The 18571-nt window shown below is 37.1% G+C and overlaps 3 protein-coding genes across 12 annotated transcripts; 2 read left to right on the forward strand and 1 right to left on the reverse strand.

Moving 5' to 3' along the window:
* Window positions 1–131: 131 nt before the first annotated feature.
* Window positions 132–2448, forward strand: LOC113504838 (lipopolysaccharide-induced tumor necrosis factor-alpha factor homolog). The gene is made up of 2 exons (XM_026887318.1): window positions 132–720; window positions 1038–2448. The coding sequence occupies exons 1-2, from the start codon at window positions 311–313 to the stop codon at window positions 1150–1152; spliced, it is 525 nt and encodes a 174-aa protein (XP_026743119.1). The 5' UTR covers window positions 132–310; the 3' UTR covers window positions 1153–2448.
* A 584-nt stretch (window positions 2449–3032) lies between these two features.
* On the forward strand, window positions 3033–3919 carry LOC113504840 (lipopolysaccharide-induced tumor necrosis factor-alpha factor homolog). Its single transcript, XM_026887320.1, has 2 exons — window positions 3033–3523; window positions 3637–3919. The coding sequence occupies exons 1-2, from the start codon at window positions 3231–3233 to the stop codon at window positions 3749–3751; spliced, it is 408 nt and encodes a 135-aa protein (XP_026743121.1). The 5' UTR covers window positions 3033–3230; the 3' UTR covers window positions 3752–3919.
* A 1096-nt stretch (window positions 3920–5015) lies between these two features.
* LOC113504836 (ribosome-binding protein 1-like) lies at window positions 5016–18328 on the reverse strand. 10 transcript variants are annotated; one of them, XM_026887309.1, is made up of 22 exons: window positions 18132–18328; window positions 17346–17571; window positions 16833–17012; window positions 15560–15742; window positions 14818–14989; window positions 14533–14739; window positions 13980–14125; window positions 13142–13254; window positions 12635–12788; window positions 12476–12556; window positions 12214–12369; window positions 11352–11457; window positions 11164–11270; window positions 10955–11083; window positions 10309–10449; window positions 9788–9892; window positions 8507–8800; window positions 8125–8241; window positions 7863–7922; window positions 7362–7457; window positions 7047–7109; window positions 5016–6759 (listed from the first exon to the last, which is right to left on the reverse strand). In XM_026887309.1, the coding sequence occupies exons 2-22, from the start codon at window positions 17544–17546 to the stop codon at window positions 6739–6741; spliced, it is 2832 nt and encodes a 943-aa protein (XP_026743110.1). In that variant the 5' UTR covers window positions 17547–17571; window positions 18132–18328; the 3' UTR covers window positions 5016–6738. The 10 variants fall into 10 exon arrangements, with proteins under 10 accessions (XP_026743110.1, XP_026743106.1, XP_026743111.1 ...); XM_026887305.1 differs by having other exon boundaries at window positions 13980–14128; XM_026887310.1 differs by having other exon boundaries at window positions 5016–6774; window positions 13980–14128.
* Between the last annotated feature and the right edge of the window lie 243 nt (window positions 18329–18571).

The following is an 18571-nucleotide window of genomic DNA, read 5'->3' on the forward strand; positions in this document are numbered from 1 at the left end:
ATATTATTAACGTTATGCTGCACGAAGGTACTGCTTAAATCTGTGAAATTAAACCATAGCTAATAAACTCATCTCTATGTATGGTGTGTGTATCCGAAACACTTTAATACTTTGTTTTTCAAAGCACCTGACGACTGACATTGACATATGACGTCATGTTATGTTTTATCTATCTTGGAAATTTAGTGCATCATTAACAATAAATAAAATTGGATAAAAATTTTAGTTCACGTGTACTTACCGCCAGTATTTATTTATTAAACTACAGCAGCGGAAATCCTGTCTGCCGCACCTGCTGAGAAATTTCACAATGGCCAGTAATCAAGTACCAGGCGTCCAGGCAACAGCGCCTGAAGATCTTCCACCACCGTACTCCGCAGTTGTTGGTAATCCACAATATGGCTTCGTGGCGCCGGGCGGAGAACCCTTTACTGCAGCCGGTAGCGCGTACCCTCATCCTCAACCACCAAAACAGTTTACACCACAAGGAGTGTATCCTCACCCCACTATCACTATAACGAACACTCAGCCTCAGGCTGGTGATATGGGGCCGATGCAACCCCCTCCTGTCCCCGTCGGAATCGTCCTGCCGCCGGCGGTGGGTACGGAACCAGCGACTATAACTTGCTTCAACTGTAGTAAAGTTGTGACAACAAGAGTGACTTACACAACGGCGTGGCATACTCATCTCGTTGCAGGATCTGTCTGTGTTATAACCATGTAAGTATACTAATTTCAATGTGTTCTGTATGTAAGATATATAACTTTGTTTTGTAAAAGTTTAAAAGTACTTAGTTAATATTGTAGTTTAACATTAATTTTATCATTATAAAGTTTTATAAATTATAGACTCTTAGACTACTAGTTCTCAATATTTATCATTGTTTGTGTAAAAAGTATAATCAAAATTTAATATTTGTAGAGTTTTAATCTTAAGGAAAATGATTATTCATGGTTTTATAATCATGTAGACTTTGAGGAAAATGCTTATGCAATATAGAATATTATCATTTCATTGAAAACAATTTGTTTTTCAGGGTCTGCTCTCTCTGCTGTCTTGGCCTCGTCCCATACTGCTTTGATACATTCAAAGATGCTGAGCATTACTGCCCCAACTGCAATACTTTTATTGGTAAAAGTAGCAAATGTTAATTAGTTGGCGGAAAGCTGATGATTTGAAGTCTCGTGAAATTTAAAGCTGAAAATTGAAAAAAAAAAAGAATTTTAAGCTGTTAAGCAATTATGGTGCCATTAATATGCAACATGAGCCCCCTAGTTGCTAAGTGCTATTAATTACTATCAATTGTCTTCTCAACATTTTGTATTGCTTGTGAGTCACCTATTTATTATTATAAGAATACATTCAAATCTTGATTCACATTCTACTTCACTTGTATTCTATCAATGTATTATGAATTCTAACTTGTTCTTGCCTTATATTCACCATTCACTACAATCAATAAATATTGTATAAGATGTTGTGCATAATGAGCAATATTTTTTCACATAGAATGTAATAATATGTTTAGAGTAAAATTATACATGTGGTTAGGATAGATAGTGTCCAATGCCTTCCTGTCAGAGATATACTCGAAAACTAAAAGTAAGCTTGTTTGAAAGAAATTTGACCATCCCGTTTATAGAGACAGAGTTGTTTGCCTTGTCTGTCATGTAAATTTTCAGAACTTACTCCCATTCTGATTTAACAGTGGCATAACTGGCTTTTTGAATTTAGACTAAGAATGTAATTCTTATTTGTATTTCAATGGCAAGTCAAACTTTTTTTTATTGTAACTAATGACAAAAATAATATTTATAATAGAGTTGGCAGATAAATAAGGTTTTGGGTATATGCTCTCATTTAGGTGTAGTTTTTTTTAATATTTATGTATATTTTCGAAAGCATGCTATTTTATTCTTTTAATTATTTTGGTAATATTTAGGTACATAATAAAGGTTTGTCGTATTTCCAATGCTAATATAAATGCATTCCATCCATTTTTATATTCTATTTTAGAGCCTAAAAATATTTTAATGTTTCAGCAAATCCTTATAGGTAATTTATTGTAGCAGAAATAAATGTGTTGGTAAATTATTTATAACAGTTAGGATACGAATCAGTTAGGGAGGAAACATTAACAACATAATTAACTTGGCGACTGATATTAGACTGAGTTTTAAAAATACGATTACTTGTGAAAAATGTAAAAAGTAAATTTTGTTATACAGATATTATGTAGCAATATAATTATTGAAAACAAGACGTAATAATCAGTAAAGCTTTTTTATTTTGTAACTGTTATAATTTTCGTACAGGTACATACATAGATGGTAACCAAAGCTAAATTGTATACTCAATTTTGATGGGTATAATGTAAAATACCTACCCATTGTATGATGTTATTTCACTGTTTATAATTATATATGTTAATGTATTTAAATTGTAAACTATTGTTTTTCTTATTTGAAATCATACACAGTTAACTAAACGAGGTTGAATAAAGATAAATAAAAAATTATGTCAAAGCCTTGTAGGTACTCTACTACCTCAAACAGTGCTTCCTGTTGTGCTTAGCGACACCCACTGCTGAACCGCCGTGGTGGGTTCGAATGCTACACATGCGCAATGTTTATGCAATGAGAAAAGATATTTGTTCTGGGTATGAATTTTGTGCCCAGTGTCTTTATCAAATTGCTATAGACCGGCTAGTTTGCTACCAGAATGCAGTGTGTGAGTGTGAAAAGAAATAACATTATGTCTATCTCTTTCTAGAAAAAGCATGAACAATATAAAGCTAATTAGTATGATACGGCAGGTCAACCTGTACCTAGGTATAATCTGTGTATGATTCATCATCCGGTTAGATAGGCAACAACATACTTCCTTAACAGCAACGAATTACGCAAAATAAACTTTATTGCTTTAGTATAAAGACGCCAATTAACGTGCTGTCTTTGGGTACCTTATCTTCACGCAGGTGCAATATTTCAAGTCATTTATAGCCGTTTGTCACCTGTTTAGTGACAAATAACAACCTGTGTCTGTTTGGTAAGTAGTAAAAATGAAGCAATGGAAATTAGAACCAACTATCTCTATCTGTTAGTTCTGAAATATCTTAGGTGATAAGATAGCAGCATTTACTAATGATAACAACGTAAATTTTCGACGTCAATCGCAATCAATATGGTATTATACGAAGCACAATATCGTTTATTAGTATTTCCATAACATGGATACCAATAATGGCGTAAATCCGACTGAAAGTGTTCCGAGTTCAGCAGTGCTATCCATACAGTCGGAAACAGTGACGTTCCACAGAGAACCGCCGCCGCCGTACGACTCTCTGGACGGAACAGTGACGACCCAACCAATAGTTCAGACCATAATCATCCAGCCGACTCTTAAGAATGAACCCATGTACTATATCTGCCACAAATGCGAAGAAAGGGTGCTCACTAAAGTGAAGTATGAAAGCACGAAGAAGACACACATGCTAGCCGGTTTTGTTTTCGGATTTACACTGTAAGTACTAAATAGTAGTTTAGTTTAGCGTAAAAAATAGTGTTATTAAAAATCAACGTACGAAACGACTAAGTTTAACACAGGTTTTTATTTTATTCATCATCTTCTTGCAGTTGGTGCTCACTGTGCTGCCTAGCCGCAATACCTTATCTGATGAAAACATTCAAGAAAGCGCATCATTATTGTCCGAATTGCGATTCGTACTTGGGTGCTTATTCTAAAATATAACAAATCCTATTATTATTCCCTAATATGGTCTCAATAGTTTGATACTCATCAACATCGGTGCCCCATTTTTTTAATTGTATGTTGTTGGATGGTAAGTTGAAGTGTTGAGCCTTGACAATCTTCGCTCAGAATTACATTTTCATAAAATAAATGCTTTTCCCAACTAGATCCAATTTTTTGTTAATCATCCTAAAAAGAAAGGTCAATGGCACCCACCGAGCTACTTACTGGGTATGTAAATTGGAGAAATCAGTAGTTTGCCAACTTCAATAATACCTTCTTGGGTAAATATAAGTTGTGCGGACACTTCAGCAAGACTGGTAACTATGATTAGGACGAAGAGCATAAAGGCACCGTTAGCATGTGCGATTTCGATTAAATTGGCATGACATACATTTATAAGTATCCTGCCTTCGTGATACGTAGGTACCGTGAGATGTTTTCAAGATGATGATAACGGACAGTGAGGCGATAACAGACATTACAAGATCCCGCGAGAAGTATAGTTAAATACTGTTTCCACAAAACTTAGTTCCGACTAGGTACAGGAAAATTAGCCCTCGGTCCAATTTATAATATATAGTGCGTATTAGATTCGCACTATAACTTTACCACATATCCTTTCCCTTTAGATATTTAGAAACTAGGCACTAAGCATTTTACCAACACAATAATTGAAATACATTGTATTAACCATGAGTGTTCCGGTCTGTTTAAATTATTGTGTTTGAAAATGCTTACAATAATACGAATAGTGCCAAGTTAATCCAATTGTCATTCAATACATCGGAAATTGTAAATAGAAGAATCAGGGCCCTGGATTCTTGTAGGTAATGCCGGGCTATGGTCAAAGAGTAATGACAGTCAATAAATATCTTTGATTGTAATATATACTAGTAGCAGCTTTTGCTTTCTACTGTATTTTGTATAAAAATAATTTTTATTTTTATATTCTAAGTCTTTATTTTGACTAAGCAACGTTATTTTATTACTAAGAGTTACACCTCTTTTGTTGAGCGAGGCGATATTGTAAGAATTTTATTTTTATTTTTCATAAATACAAGATTAAATAGACGATTTTCGAGAATGGTTTTATTTCTTAACTCTTCCACGAAAACTGGTACATAACTACTGACAACTAGGGCATGATCTATTTACAATTATTATGGTAAAGTATTAGTTAAGGATGAACGGAGTAATGAAAAAGTAACAAAGCTTAGTAAAACCATCCTGAAGACTATAAATTGTAAATAAAAGTCACAAATAAATTAGGAAATAGTTTATTTGATGTCTTTCTATTATCATACAAAGTGGCTTACGTATTATACAATTAGATTTCATAATATTATTTCTACTACTAAAAGTGTGACCCCGTATCCGCGGACTCGATTGCTGCGATTTCATTTACCCTTTGTTTTGAACACTGGTCTAAGATTCTCAGCATCTAGCACATTCAAGTCAATATTTGTCGAAACATACAATTCAAGTCAACACAGCACAATTTATAAGTTATTGTTTTAAAATTAACATAAAAGTCTCAAATATTGGGTTTCATTCATACAGAAACGTTCCAAAGAGTCGCAGACACGGGCGTTCTACTGTATACTCAGAACATTTGACACAGTGATTCACTACACTCGTCGAGCACTATTGAAATTGATAAAAATAACGTAAAAATAACTTCAATTATAGATCTTACCGTTAACAAGCATTTGATTTATTTATTACTAGAAATAAAACAGTCAGCATTTTAAATTCAAATCTTACCCTAAGGCACTGACAAAAATGATTATGCGCTAGATAAAAAAAAAATATTTATAAATAATGATATAATTCTAAAGAGTAAATAACATTCCTTAAAATTATTAAGAATAGAAAATTGATAATTCGGCAAATTAAAAATGTGGGAATACCAAAATTAGGAATATGGGAATTTCAATTATACAATCGCACGTCACAATTTTCTTTGTTTATTTCCGTAATATAAAATCGTTTTTTATAAGCTAACTAGGTTTAAAACATACATAAATATTCATCAAGATCATCAATATTGCTCATTTGCCACATAGAAATTGATTTTATTTTAAACATCACAATCAAACTTTTAAAATATCTTTTGATCGGGCAAATAAATAAACTTTTTGTATTCATGATTGAATATGATACATAGACCAAGCAGTTACACTAGTACTATAAAATTATCGTATTGCCTATACAGTCCCAAAATCACTAATACAACTTTAAAGGAATTTTGTGCTAACTTGCCAACAGTCGACAAGCTTAACATAAGATTCGTGATTCAAAATAAGTGTTATGGCATAGTTTTCAATTAAATTAATGAATAAAATTGAAATCTTCCCTACGATAAGCAGCATAACGCTACTGAATTAATTCACGTCACACCGAATGAAATAAATTCAAGCGTATTTTCTCCGCTAATACTAATTATACGGACGTAAAATATAGTATACAAGTGGCGTTAGTATACAATACATACCATTAAACGAACATATGTTAATTTTGTTTATATTGTGTTGTATGCTGCCACTTTTCAGTCAGTTATTTAGCTGGGAATAGTCGGCGAAAGGTAATCCTGTGCATTAATATGTCTAGAGTGCTGCCAACTACTTCGCTGCCTAGATACCACTTTCGTTCTTTACGAAAGTCTCATGAAGGTTTTACAGCATTTAATTTATTGGGAAGTACACTTATTTTGTAAAGTAGGTACTAATAGAACGGAAACATCAACATTACTTAATGGCAATTTTCGAGTTAAAAATAATTTGTTTGGACGATTACTGCGATTGTATGTCGAGTATGATAAATTTGGAACATTACATTCTGAGCGTTAGTTTGCGAGTCTCTTATAATCATATTACCAATATCGATTTAATAGTAACATACACCTGAGCGGCGCGGGGCCGCGCGGTCGCGCCCCGCTCTCCAGGAATGACACCTCGATACTTCTCGCATACACTTGCCTGTTGTTATTTTTCTTCGAGCCCCATCTGTAATGGCATTCACTGCACAATTATGGATTAGTTCATTATTCTTAAGGGTACACTGAGCTTTATAGATTATGTCGAATTAAATCATTTCGATTAAAATAGTTTTGATAAGACAAAAAGATTAGACACATGTTTGTATTTGGATCGATATTTAATATCCTGTACATATTTGTGTTATTAAAAGATTAGTTTTGTTTTTATTTATCTAATTATAAAATCCATAAGCTTAGATAAGATCAAAATTCTTATCACTACATAAGTTATTTTACTGAACATTTGCTATTTACCTGTAACGGTCCATTGCTAACATCTACGTTGTGTTTTTCGGACAAACCGGCAATGAGTCTTTCCTGTAAATGATTAACACTAGTGTCAGAACATTCACTCCCATACTCAGCATTGTAGCCTAAAGGAGTAGAGTAGTAACTGTCTAGAACATCTTAAACCCTGAAGACGAGAGATTAGAAAGAAGTTCCAATATTCAAATAAACACCATGCTAACTACAATTTTGCACTCGACTAAGTTCAATACCTCAATATGTACTTTTGCCTGTCGTTTGCATACTTACAAAATGTCATAAAAACAAGGTTCTCACACTCACCTCGGCAATTCGTTCCGCATCAGCGAAAGTGTGATTGTGATTGGAACCTTTCGCCTGATGTAGTTCTTCCTGTAATGAATCTATTTTCTTTTGCATCTGTAAAGACAGTTTTTTTATTAATATATAAATAAATATTAATGAAAACCATCACCAAGAATGCTGCTGCATTTTTTGACAATCATAATAAGAGTAGTGTGAAAAAACTAATTTAAAACATTGTAAAATCCTTATCCAAATGGATGAAAAACAGGAAAGTTAAAATTGTTTTACAATTACAGGGAAAATAAACATATATTTGTAATTCTTATTCAAATAAGTCATGCTAAATTATATGCACTTTAATATTATTATTACGTAAAAAAGTCAGTATCGAACAATCACGGAGATCGGATAGTTCCGGATGGGTATACAAACAATAGAAATAACCACATAACATCTGAGTACCGCGACATAGGAACACAAAAGCACACGGTGCGAACACAACGATCACTGTATCTGTACCTCCTCTACGATCGTGGGCAATGACTTTTCTATGCAGGAGTATGCAAACGCCAGAGGTTCCTACGTGAAAATAGTAAATATGGAATATAATGTATTAAGCTAATAACACAAGTAACTTTAAGATAATGAATAATCTTCATAATAAGTCTTTTTATTAATCCACCTACAGCAGCTGTTGATATTTTTGACCATATATTTTTCCGTCTTTGTTAGATAGGTTTCTTTGATAAGTATCAAGTACTATAATATTGACTAGGGGTACCTGCAGTACGGTGCGCTGCCTGAGGTCGTCGAGCTCGCGCTGCTTGTCGGCCAGCTGCTGCGCCCACCGCTGCTCCTCGAGCGTCACGTTCTGTTGTAGGCGGCTCAACACTCCCTCCTGTCCACGACAATATAATGATATAATACGCAACTTTACGTAGAGGATGCATCATCGAAATATGATTCTACATAGAACTAATGTAGTTTTATATTATTTCTAGCACTCAACACTTATTTTGTGAATGCTGGTTAACTAGTAATGGGCGACTGTGTGTGTATGTCTTTACTGTACCCAGAACTTTTGGTAAACCTAAATAAATAAATGAATGTTTTTTTTTTAGAATTTTAATATGAAATCTGAGAATATGAGTGAAAGAGCTTACGGTGTCATCTATAATCCTCTTGTATTTATCGACAAGTGCTTGTGAGTATTCGTTCTGCTGGATGAGGTCCTTCAGCCGCTCGTCGTCGGCCGCTGAGGCGGGCGCGGGCGGCGCGGGCTGCGCGGGCGGCGCGGGGCTGGCGAGGTGTTCCCGCAGGCTGTCGGCGTAGGCGCGCAGCCAGTGCGGGCCGGGCGGGCCGGCGGGCGCGGCGGCCGGCGCGGGCCCGGCCCACGCCGCGCGCAGCACTCGCGCCACCTCCAGGTACTGCGCCTCCGTAGCCTTCGCTATGGCCTCCTACGCACAAACAACAGCAGCTCCGTCACGATACCGACTACGCAACACGTTATACTCTAAACTATGATAGAAGCAGGCGTGCAAACATTTACAGTAGTGTTATAATACTACAAGTACAAGAAGTTTCGCAGTTTTAAGGTAAGTGGCATAGTAGTACATTTTATAAAATATGTCACAACATACAAATCTTGTATTTGTATTAGTGTGTTTACGTTTTCAATTATAAATAATGATTATATTAAAAATTGCTTTAAATTTATATATTGTTAACATTTTAATATCTAAATGGCTAAACTGCAATAGCTACTCTATGACTTTTTACAGCGACTTCTATTTTAATCTACCTCAGCATGCACTACTATGTCTGTATTTTTATAAGTATTGAACTAATAATTTAAACATTCAAGTCTGTGATAAAGATATCAAAATGTAAATAGTAAATAATAAGCTTGACATTCACTAGTTCTGTTATAGGAACATTTGTTGTCCTTCCGCCTGAAAGTATTCTATTAGATGTACCTAACGTTTGTGTGTGATAAATGGTGTAGTACATACATAAATAAATACAGTTATAAATAAGTAAAGAGAAGTTTTGTATGAAGTCCATGCCATAAGTATTAACTTGGATTTTTTAAACATCATATAAATATATTGTCTCATTACAGGTTATCTAATTCAAATTATTAAAATGCTAATCAAGTAAAGATATCGATAAACGACTTGACAGAAGCGCTTAAGTCAAAATTGAAGCGCAGACGAAATCGAAATACATAACGCAATTAAGGAACGTGACTAAAACTCCTTAGGTCTCAATTTTGAGACCTTAAAATCGAGTGCTGTCAAGATCACAAGTTGTTTACCGAAAACTATACAGCAAAAAAATATACAACAAAGCGAAGCCGGCCAAAGATATATGTATGTACATGGTAGTGTGGCTTGTGACTCAGGTCTCCGGTGTATGTACTGTAGGATAAAGCGGGCACTTACGCGCACTGAGTCTTGGGCCGGCAACGCACTTGCCGATTTCATCTGAAGGGACTTTTCGGCAGACTGTAACGCCTCCATTACTTTCCAGTTTTTAGTTCGCAATTCCTAAGCGGGACGAGTCAGATCTTATTAATTAGTTGTTAAGATAATTTTTAGTTTAAGAGTGTTAGAGAAAATAAAAATGCGAATAAAATACCAAATGCGGTTAGTAAGTTAATGTAAAACATACTGCTTTTATAACTTTGTCTGAATCATTTGTGTGTAGGAACACACTGTTTATTTTAATGCATGTTAAAGTATTTGTTATGTATAGATTACATGACTTAAAATTATATATCTATTCAATTCAGATACTGGTTTTTGTAAGAAAACAAATTGATGCAAATTTGAACTCAATGCTTTTAAAGAAAAAAACGTACGAGTGATTGAAACAAAGCCAAATCAAGTTTTTATGTTTTCTACAGTTGCCTCCGCAGTTTGAATGAGTACTAGAGGGCAGTGTGCACATTGATCGGCCTTACATTATTCTTCTCCTGGTACTGCAGCAGCTGGTCCTGCAGCCGCGCGATCTGTTCGCGTTGCTCGCGACTGCCGCGCTGCGCCGCCGCCAGCTCGTCGCGCAGGGACTCCACTATGCTCTCGATCTTGGCCAGTTCCGCCGCCTGGTGTTAAGATAATAACACATTATAAACTGTTAGGCCAATGGTAGGATCCTTAATATGTACAATGTAACACATTGACTTTCTGCCGAATTGAAGCGAAGCGAACATAGAAATATTAACCAAAAGGATATCATTCTCAGCTCGTCAACATTATTAGTAAATATTTTTCGTTTCCCTGCTCTGCAGTCTTGCCTTGCTTCGTTGGACAGGCATCATTACAAGCGGAATAATATGACGATAAGAAACTCAGTCACTTGTGCAGATTACACAATTCTAGAGTTCGCTAGTACTAAATGTATGTTATGGTCTCGAAAAATAAACAATCTAAAATGTTAATTTCAAGAAAATGAAGTAGAAGAGGTTTAAATTGAGTTTTAGGCTTTTAGCAAAATATGTTTCAATTTAAATAAGGACACAGATAAAATGTGTTCAGATATTTACACTATGTGAAGTGGGAAACAGGGAGCAATTAAAGCCTCACAAAGTTTATCTATGTAACACTAACCTTGAGTTGCTCGTTAGCGTTGGGCAGTCCATTCTGAGTGGGTGCTGCTGCTTTCATCTGTTTGATTTCGGCAAGTTCAGTCTCACGGGTAATTAACTGTTCTCGCAGCGATGCAATTTCGCCTGACAACTATAAAGAGAGTCAAATAAGAGCATTCAGTGAATATGCACACTGCAGAAAATCACTTTGTATGTGTGATGATAGATTACCTGTTGAATTTCTTTTTCTGATTCTTCCTTAGCTTGATCGGCCTTACTTTCGACTTGCTGGGCATGGGCCGCCAATCTCTGAACCTCATTTTGAAGGTCTGCCATACCTAAGAAAGTGACGCAAAGATTAAACTTATGCCATTACCAACATTACGGATATTTCAGAGTGTATTGAACTGTATTCGTACCGCTGAGTCTCTCCTGCAGCTGTCTCAGCTCTTGCTGCGCGCGCTGCTCGCTGTGAACGGCAAGCTGGCGTTGCTGCTCGAGTTCGCTCAACGCGCGGTTAGCCTCCTGTACACAAACAGGAAAAATTCTAATACTAATGAACATAATGATTTTAAGCATTTTGCTTGCTGAGTATCAAATACACACGCAAGCAGGTAGTACCTTGTTTCCAAGAAACAAGGCAAACACTATATCCTGTCCTCAAATGTCTTAGCACAGGTATATACATGAATAATTGTTTGTAGTGAATCCATCATACAGCGCTGTAGCACAGCATACTGGCTTGATTACATACCAAGCCACTAGTTATAGACCTCAGAAAGCCAGATTAGCAAGGGCGGCAAAGGGGCCACAGCCTTATCTGCAAAATGGCCGCCAGCAATGATACGAATACCGCGCCGGCTCGGCAACAGGCCACCAGGCGTATTCATTTATAGGGTTCTGAGCGACGGCACAGGGGTGCCCGTCGTCCGATTAAAGAACCCACGGCGAAGAGCCACATCCATAGCACTGAATGTGGCCCCCCGCCGTGGGTTACGACACCTACAACACGAGAAAATGACCCACCGGTCCAGACAGGTGGAAGCCTGCGGTCGGTGAATGAAGGGTTGCAACGCATGGCCATACACCGATACAAAAACGGGGATGACTTAGCACGGCGGCTGAGGTTCAGTCAGTGCGAGTCTGACACTACCCGTTCTCTACCCCGAGGGAGCGGCTGTCCATGAGGACACGCGTCAACAAAAAAAAGGCCATTTCCTTTGCGCAGTCGTCTCTCCTCTAGCTCCCATCCAGCTCGCGTGCAGTACAGTCGCTACCCACCTGCAGCTGCTGCGCCAGGTCTGCGGCGTGCTGCTGCGCCATGACGCAGGAGTCGCGCGCGGCGGCCGCCTCCATGCGCAGCGGGCCCACCTCCAGCGCGTGCGCGTTCAGCTCGCCTTGCAGAGCTGCCAGCTGCGCCAGGAGCGCTGCTTCTGTCTAAAACAACATAAAATTCCATATTTAATACACATCGCGCGCATCGCTTTTTGTCTTATGTGTTAGCTGAATTAAATGGTGCACAATGATAAATAATGATTCTTACCTCAGACAGCCTCTGAATATGCAGCTCCATTTGCACGCGCTGAGCTTGCACTTCACCTTCCGCACTCAATTTCGATTGGAGCTATAGACAAACACAAAATGTTTAGACAAACGAAAAAATAGCAACAGATTGTATTACACAAGGTATTGAAGGTTTTACCATGAGTTTCTCCTGCGCCAGCTGGTGGTTGTCGTCGAGCAGACGCTGCAGGCGCGCCTGCTGCGTGTGCAGCTCGGCGCGCGCGCCGGCCGCCGCCTGCTCGGCCGCGCGCGCCGCCGCCGCCGCGCGCCCGCGCTCCGCGTTCAGCGTGCCCCTGGGACACAACACCAAACGTATCTTACGTATGGAAGGAGACTTATTTCAGAAGCCACGGAAAAATATTACTTGTGCAAAAAAGGTAAACCAATTTCTCTCCAAAACCACCTTGATCATCAATTAGAACAAATAAATATGTAACGAAAAAAATATATATACGTCAGCTGAAGATACCAAGTTTGGTTTCTCCAGGTAGGCTGTAACGGATTGTGGCGTTTGATGGGAATTTTGCAATAAGAAGTCATGACTTTAAAAAGGTAATCATTAACTATATAGATTAAAAACCCTTGTCTCAACCCAAATCTTAATTTTGCCTCTCTGTACACAAAACACCTGCATTTATTATAATACCTGAGCTCCTTCAGTTTCGCGTGCAGCGCCTGCGACGCTTCCAGTTCATCGGCCAGAGCTTTCTCCTTGTCGGCAAGCTGCTTCTTCAACTTTTGTATGGGGTCGTTGGGGCCCTGTCACAAATACGACATTTACGCCATGATATCATTGACAGCTCAACAAATAACGACGGTTACAAATTTGAAGCGTTTATGTGCTAACAATACTTTCCTTGTTGTTGAATTCATTTTTGAGTGTAAGTACCTAATTGGTCTAAAATACGTCAAATATAAAAACCATTGAAAAACTGTTCTGCATAATTCGATAAATATTATCGAGAGCGTGCTAGGTCTTTATTGTATTGTTTAATAGCTCAGTTTCGAGGCGATAAACTTTGCTTATCAGCGCATGCCTAAGGGTCACCAGTGCGAGTCTCTAGTCACGCTGACGTCCCTGACTTTGACACGAGTTCTTAATCAATGTTGTTGGAACACCTCTTACTTTGTTGCTTTTACACATGGCATGTAAGAGAACATTATTATTACGTAATAGTGAAAACTGGGTTACAATTTAGACATTACTACATCTACCTGGAATCATTTAAGTTGTAGATAACCGATATAAATTACAAACGGGAATAGAAAGTACAGTGCCGGCATTAGGGCTCAGTGGGGGCAGCCAGGAGCACCAAATTTGAGAAGTAGGGAGCACTCAGATATGGAGTCTCGTGTGATGAATAAGTGTTTTTTGAGCAAAAACATTCTCCTTGAATAGGCGTAATAGTACTTTCTCCATTGTGTGCCAGTGACCCTAACATCAACACGGACAAAATTAACTACTAATTAAGTAATTAACATACCTCAGTCCATTCAGAATGCTCGGGCAGTGGGTCGTGGTGCTTGTTGAGCAAGGCGTCGGTGAGGATCTGTATTTCAGTGCGAGACAGAGCGGCCTCGCGAACAACACGCACCAGCTCCCCAACATTAACGCCGCCGCTGTCGCCCGCTGCTAACAACAAACACATATAAATACGTATTGCACAGACCACCAGGTCAATAAGGAATAATGTCACCTAAGTCAATTGAATCATTGGATATTGTGGCTAAGTATAAGTTTTTTTTTTAAAGGAAACCTCAGCCGATTAATTAATTTTTTCGCCCTTAAATAATTTACTAAGCTTTCAATATTAGTCCTAAATTATCTCATAAATGACTTGTGAAAGTTTGACAGATACTGCACGTAAAAATATCAGTAAAACCTGGTGGGATGTGAACCAGGAAAGAATACCCAATAGTCGAAAATGATCGTTAAAAATCAAACAAAACGATGATGAATAAAACTGAACGGCTTCTTTATTATGCAAGGTCAACATGTTATAGGTGATTAAATGGAATTGTATATCGGACACTCACCCATCAGCGAAAGCACGTTAGGTTCGGGCTTCTTCTTCTTGTTCTTGGGCGGCGGCGAGGCGGCAGGCGGCTGCGCGGTCACCAGCGCCTGCTTCAGCAGCTTGTCGGTCGTCAGCTCACTCGGCTGGGGCGCGTTCAGCGGCGGCACCACCTCCTCACGTACTACTTCAGCCACTTCCTCGACGGGCTTCTTTTCAGCCTTCTTACCTATGATATAAAAAAACATCAATAAATGTCTTTCTACAACTTGATATTTGTTACATAATTTAAAAGTCAGTGTATTACTTTTGCGCTGCTCCTTAGCAGACTCTCCGCTGTTGTGTCGTTCCCTGGTGACTTCCTCCTTGACGACCTCAACAGGTGCTACAGCAGCCTTGGCAACAGTCTTGGCAGGCTTCGATGCCTTCGCCACCTTGGCCTCCTTCTTCTCCGAAACTTCTTCCACTTTCTCCGGAGCCTAATAACAAACACATCGCGCTATTACAAAGGTCAAATACCTTAGGCAATTGTAACATGCTGTCACCAAGTCTCACGTACGACTTACGACCATATGTTACCAAGTATTAAATCATGCTAACATGCTCGCGTGCATCGATACTGGTTATAACGTTACAATGCAGTCACGACATAAAATAAAGGAGACACAAAAGGTTTTGTTGACATGAATACAATTCCGCCACGTGCTTAATGATGTCAATAATGAAAATGAGTTGAACACATTATCACAGGTAAGAGTACAGTTTACAATGGAGGTAAAGCAACAGATGAGAACCACATGCATTCTAGCAACTTCTTTCAAAGCTTACATTTAGACTGTACTACAGTTTGATGTGCGCTTTAACATTAAATAAGGATGGTCTAACAATTATTTATCTCAACATTAATTAATCTAAACACCAATCTTTGATGAGCTACTATACTCAGCCACGACTGACACATAGCGATATACAGTTAATGGACACTCAACAAAACGTACAACAACGACGACATATACATATTAGTATGTGCGTAAGTACAGCAAACTCACTTTTTCCGCTACGAGAGTTGAATGCATCAATTCGAACTCGTCTTTGGGATGCATTTCCTCAAAGTGGTTGGCAACAGTAGTTGTCAAGTTTTCTGGCAGCGTACTAGGATCACTAACGCAACTCGGATCCTCTTTATTTAGCAGTATCGGCTTTACTTTAGGATCCTTGCCGCGTTTGCGGATCTGTACAGACAGTGTGTTACCTGTAGTAGACTCTACTCTCCACAACAATTATCGCTCTGCTTTTAAAGTTGTCCCAAACTTATCATGAACCCAAGCAATGACCCTGTGATTTGACCCATTAAAATTTTTAGTCCTTTGCAAAAATACTTTTGCCATCTTTAACAGTTACAAAAATATTGCAGAATGAGAGACTGCAATAACTTTTTACTGTCCCAACACTCGTAAAATTTTATAGATATTAGTATCATACAAAACCGGTGTATATCCCCGAGTATATGACCATCATATCATGACAACTATGACCATAAATATAAGTCCTTAGTGCCATTGTTCATATGTATGCATCAGCTTATTTATACTATGTATATACATTATAGTACACCAACAGTAGTAATACATAGTAGCACATTTAAATAAATACATAATAAATCCAAAAATACATACTTTTGAACTAACATATATTGTTTATATACCATTTTATAGCATACCTAATGTAAGTAGTTGTTCCCAAAAACATAATTACGTTTTTGTTATTTTAATATTATCAATGAAAACATTTTTTTTGAGCTATAATAACATATAACTTGATAAAGGCAATCATGTTAATTTTCTTATGAAAGATATCATGCAATTTGCGTAAGTTATAGGTACCTGCTGAAGATCGAATGTTATAGGGTCATTAATAGATAGAACAGGATGCCAATAGAATCTTTAACATGAGTAGATATCCTATGCACTTATTGTAGTACAACTGACATTTATGAATAAATATTGAGTGTAGGCCTGTTGTACTAGAACTATGCAAAGTTGACATTTTCAATCAAGTAGAATTTTTGTACTTGATTGGTTTAGGTATCAATAAAAGGTTAACAATCTTGGTGCTTGGTCTTTTAATACAACCACATAAAAAAAACATTATCTTTGCTGATAATTAACATTTTGTTCTTAGCCATATTTTATTTTTAATGTCTAATAACTCATTATTAGACAAAATGATACACTAGGGTGGTTTACCTTTTTTAATTTTCCAATCTATTGGAGTATGGATAAAATAATTTACACTTTAATTAAGTTGCACTTCAGATCTTACCTTCACATTTGGTGGGGTGTCCCGTGGCACATCAACTACAACAGAAGAAGAGAACTCCACATGTCCCTTGGTAGCGGGAACCACATCATCTTCTACTCCACTCTCGGCTGGTGCCTCACTCTCCACCTCACTGCCTGTCATACCCACTGCACTTTCCTTGTTCTTTTCCTTCTTTGCTAACTAAAATACCACATGTTTAATAACCATTATGTTAAGATATAAACAACATGTTTAATATCACTTAGTCTGTAAGTTAACATAAACATTGTATATTTCTTGTAACATACATTAATGTGGGCAAGGAATCTTTGTAACCTAATGACTACATATTTCTTTACTAGAGCTTAAATTAAAATATATATATATAAACATGTCAATACTTAATAATTTAACCAACAAAATAATATTTGCATACACAGTCTCAAGCTCATAACCATAATTAACACAACATATGTTTCATATTCTTATGGGAAAATGTAATGGTAGTAAATAAATATGAGTTGTTCTGATTACCTTCTTATTAGCTTTCTTTTCTTTCTTCTTAGGTTTGTTTTTACTTTCAGCAAGAGCAAGTAGTTCAGTAGTAGCTCGCCGCTGCTGAGCTATAGCTTCCTCATAGCTAGTGCCTGAGGCTGAGAACAGCCCCATGAGCAGCAGCATGGCGAGACCGGCCACTCCCACCCCACACAGTACTAGCAGTGCTTGCAGCTCCATCGGATCTGCCGCACGCGCCTACCTCCTGAAGTAAAACAACTAACAAGATTACGATTTTTGAAAAATAAAGTTTCCGTATTTCTTCTTCAATATTTATGAAAATAACTTAACTATGTTTATCAGAAATCACGAAAAATCTACCAATATTACAATGCATTTAATTCATCAATTACTTTAATTCAAACTAATTAACTAATACATAAGGGCAAGTAGTGAAATATATTTCCATAACAGCTTAGGATATATACGTACCACACTTCAAACCAAATTATTAAAGCAGAGCGCCAGCAGAAAACTAACTGTAATCTACAAAATACTTGGAAGTATTCTAACAAAATGAAGGTACGAGCTGACACGTAAGCAATGACACATGTCAAAGGTTATTGACAGTCCTTTCGCTCAAAAGTAATTTATGCTGACTACTAAGTTACAATCCTATTGGAAAAACCTACAAAGGAGCGCTAAAAGTGCTAGCTGGACATCTCATTACAATACGTATTGATATGAAATTAGCTATTTTACTTTAAAACTGACATCCACCATTTATCGGGCCTATTTAAGTTCGATAAGATAAAATTTATTTACCTGCAGCAAATTGAGTCAGATATCGTGTAAAGTAATATATTTTGTAATTGTTTAATTCAAATTTACATTTAGTTTTCGGCGTTATTATTAATGTAAAAGGATAAAACGTAAGATTTTATTTGCAACAAGCTACAACTTTTGTCTGACCAACACGAAACTAACCGGGTGCCCGGGTGCCGACTACAGATTATCGCAAGAGTGAGCAGAGCAGTTGACTGCAGTTGTGTACAGTATATAAAACCTTCACAATATTTATTCACACAGCATGTAATACGATAAATGTTTACTGCGATATAAGCTCATTAATAAATTATATTATAAAGAAAAAAAAACATAAGTACGCATACTTATTAAACGATTTGGACAACGGATTTATGATCGCTCTTATATCTTTTTATTTGTATCTCTTTTCATTCACAGGTTAACTTCATAAGAAGAGA

The sequence above is a fragment of the Trichoplusia ni genome, chromosome 23 (genome assembly GCF_003590095.1).
Source record: "Trichoplusia ni isolate ovarian cell line Hi5 chromosome 23, tn1, whole genome shotgun sequence".
NCBI classification, from domain to species: Eukaryota; Metazoa; Arthropoda; class Insecta; order Lepidoptera; family Noctuidae; genus Trichoplusia; species Trichoplusia ni.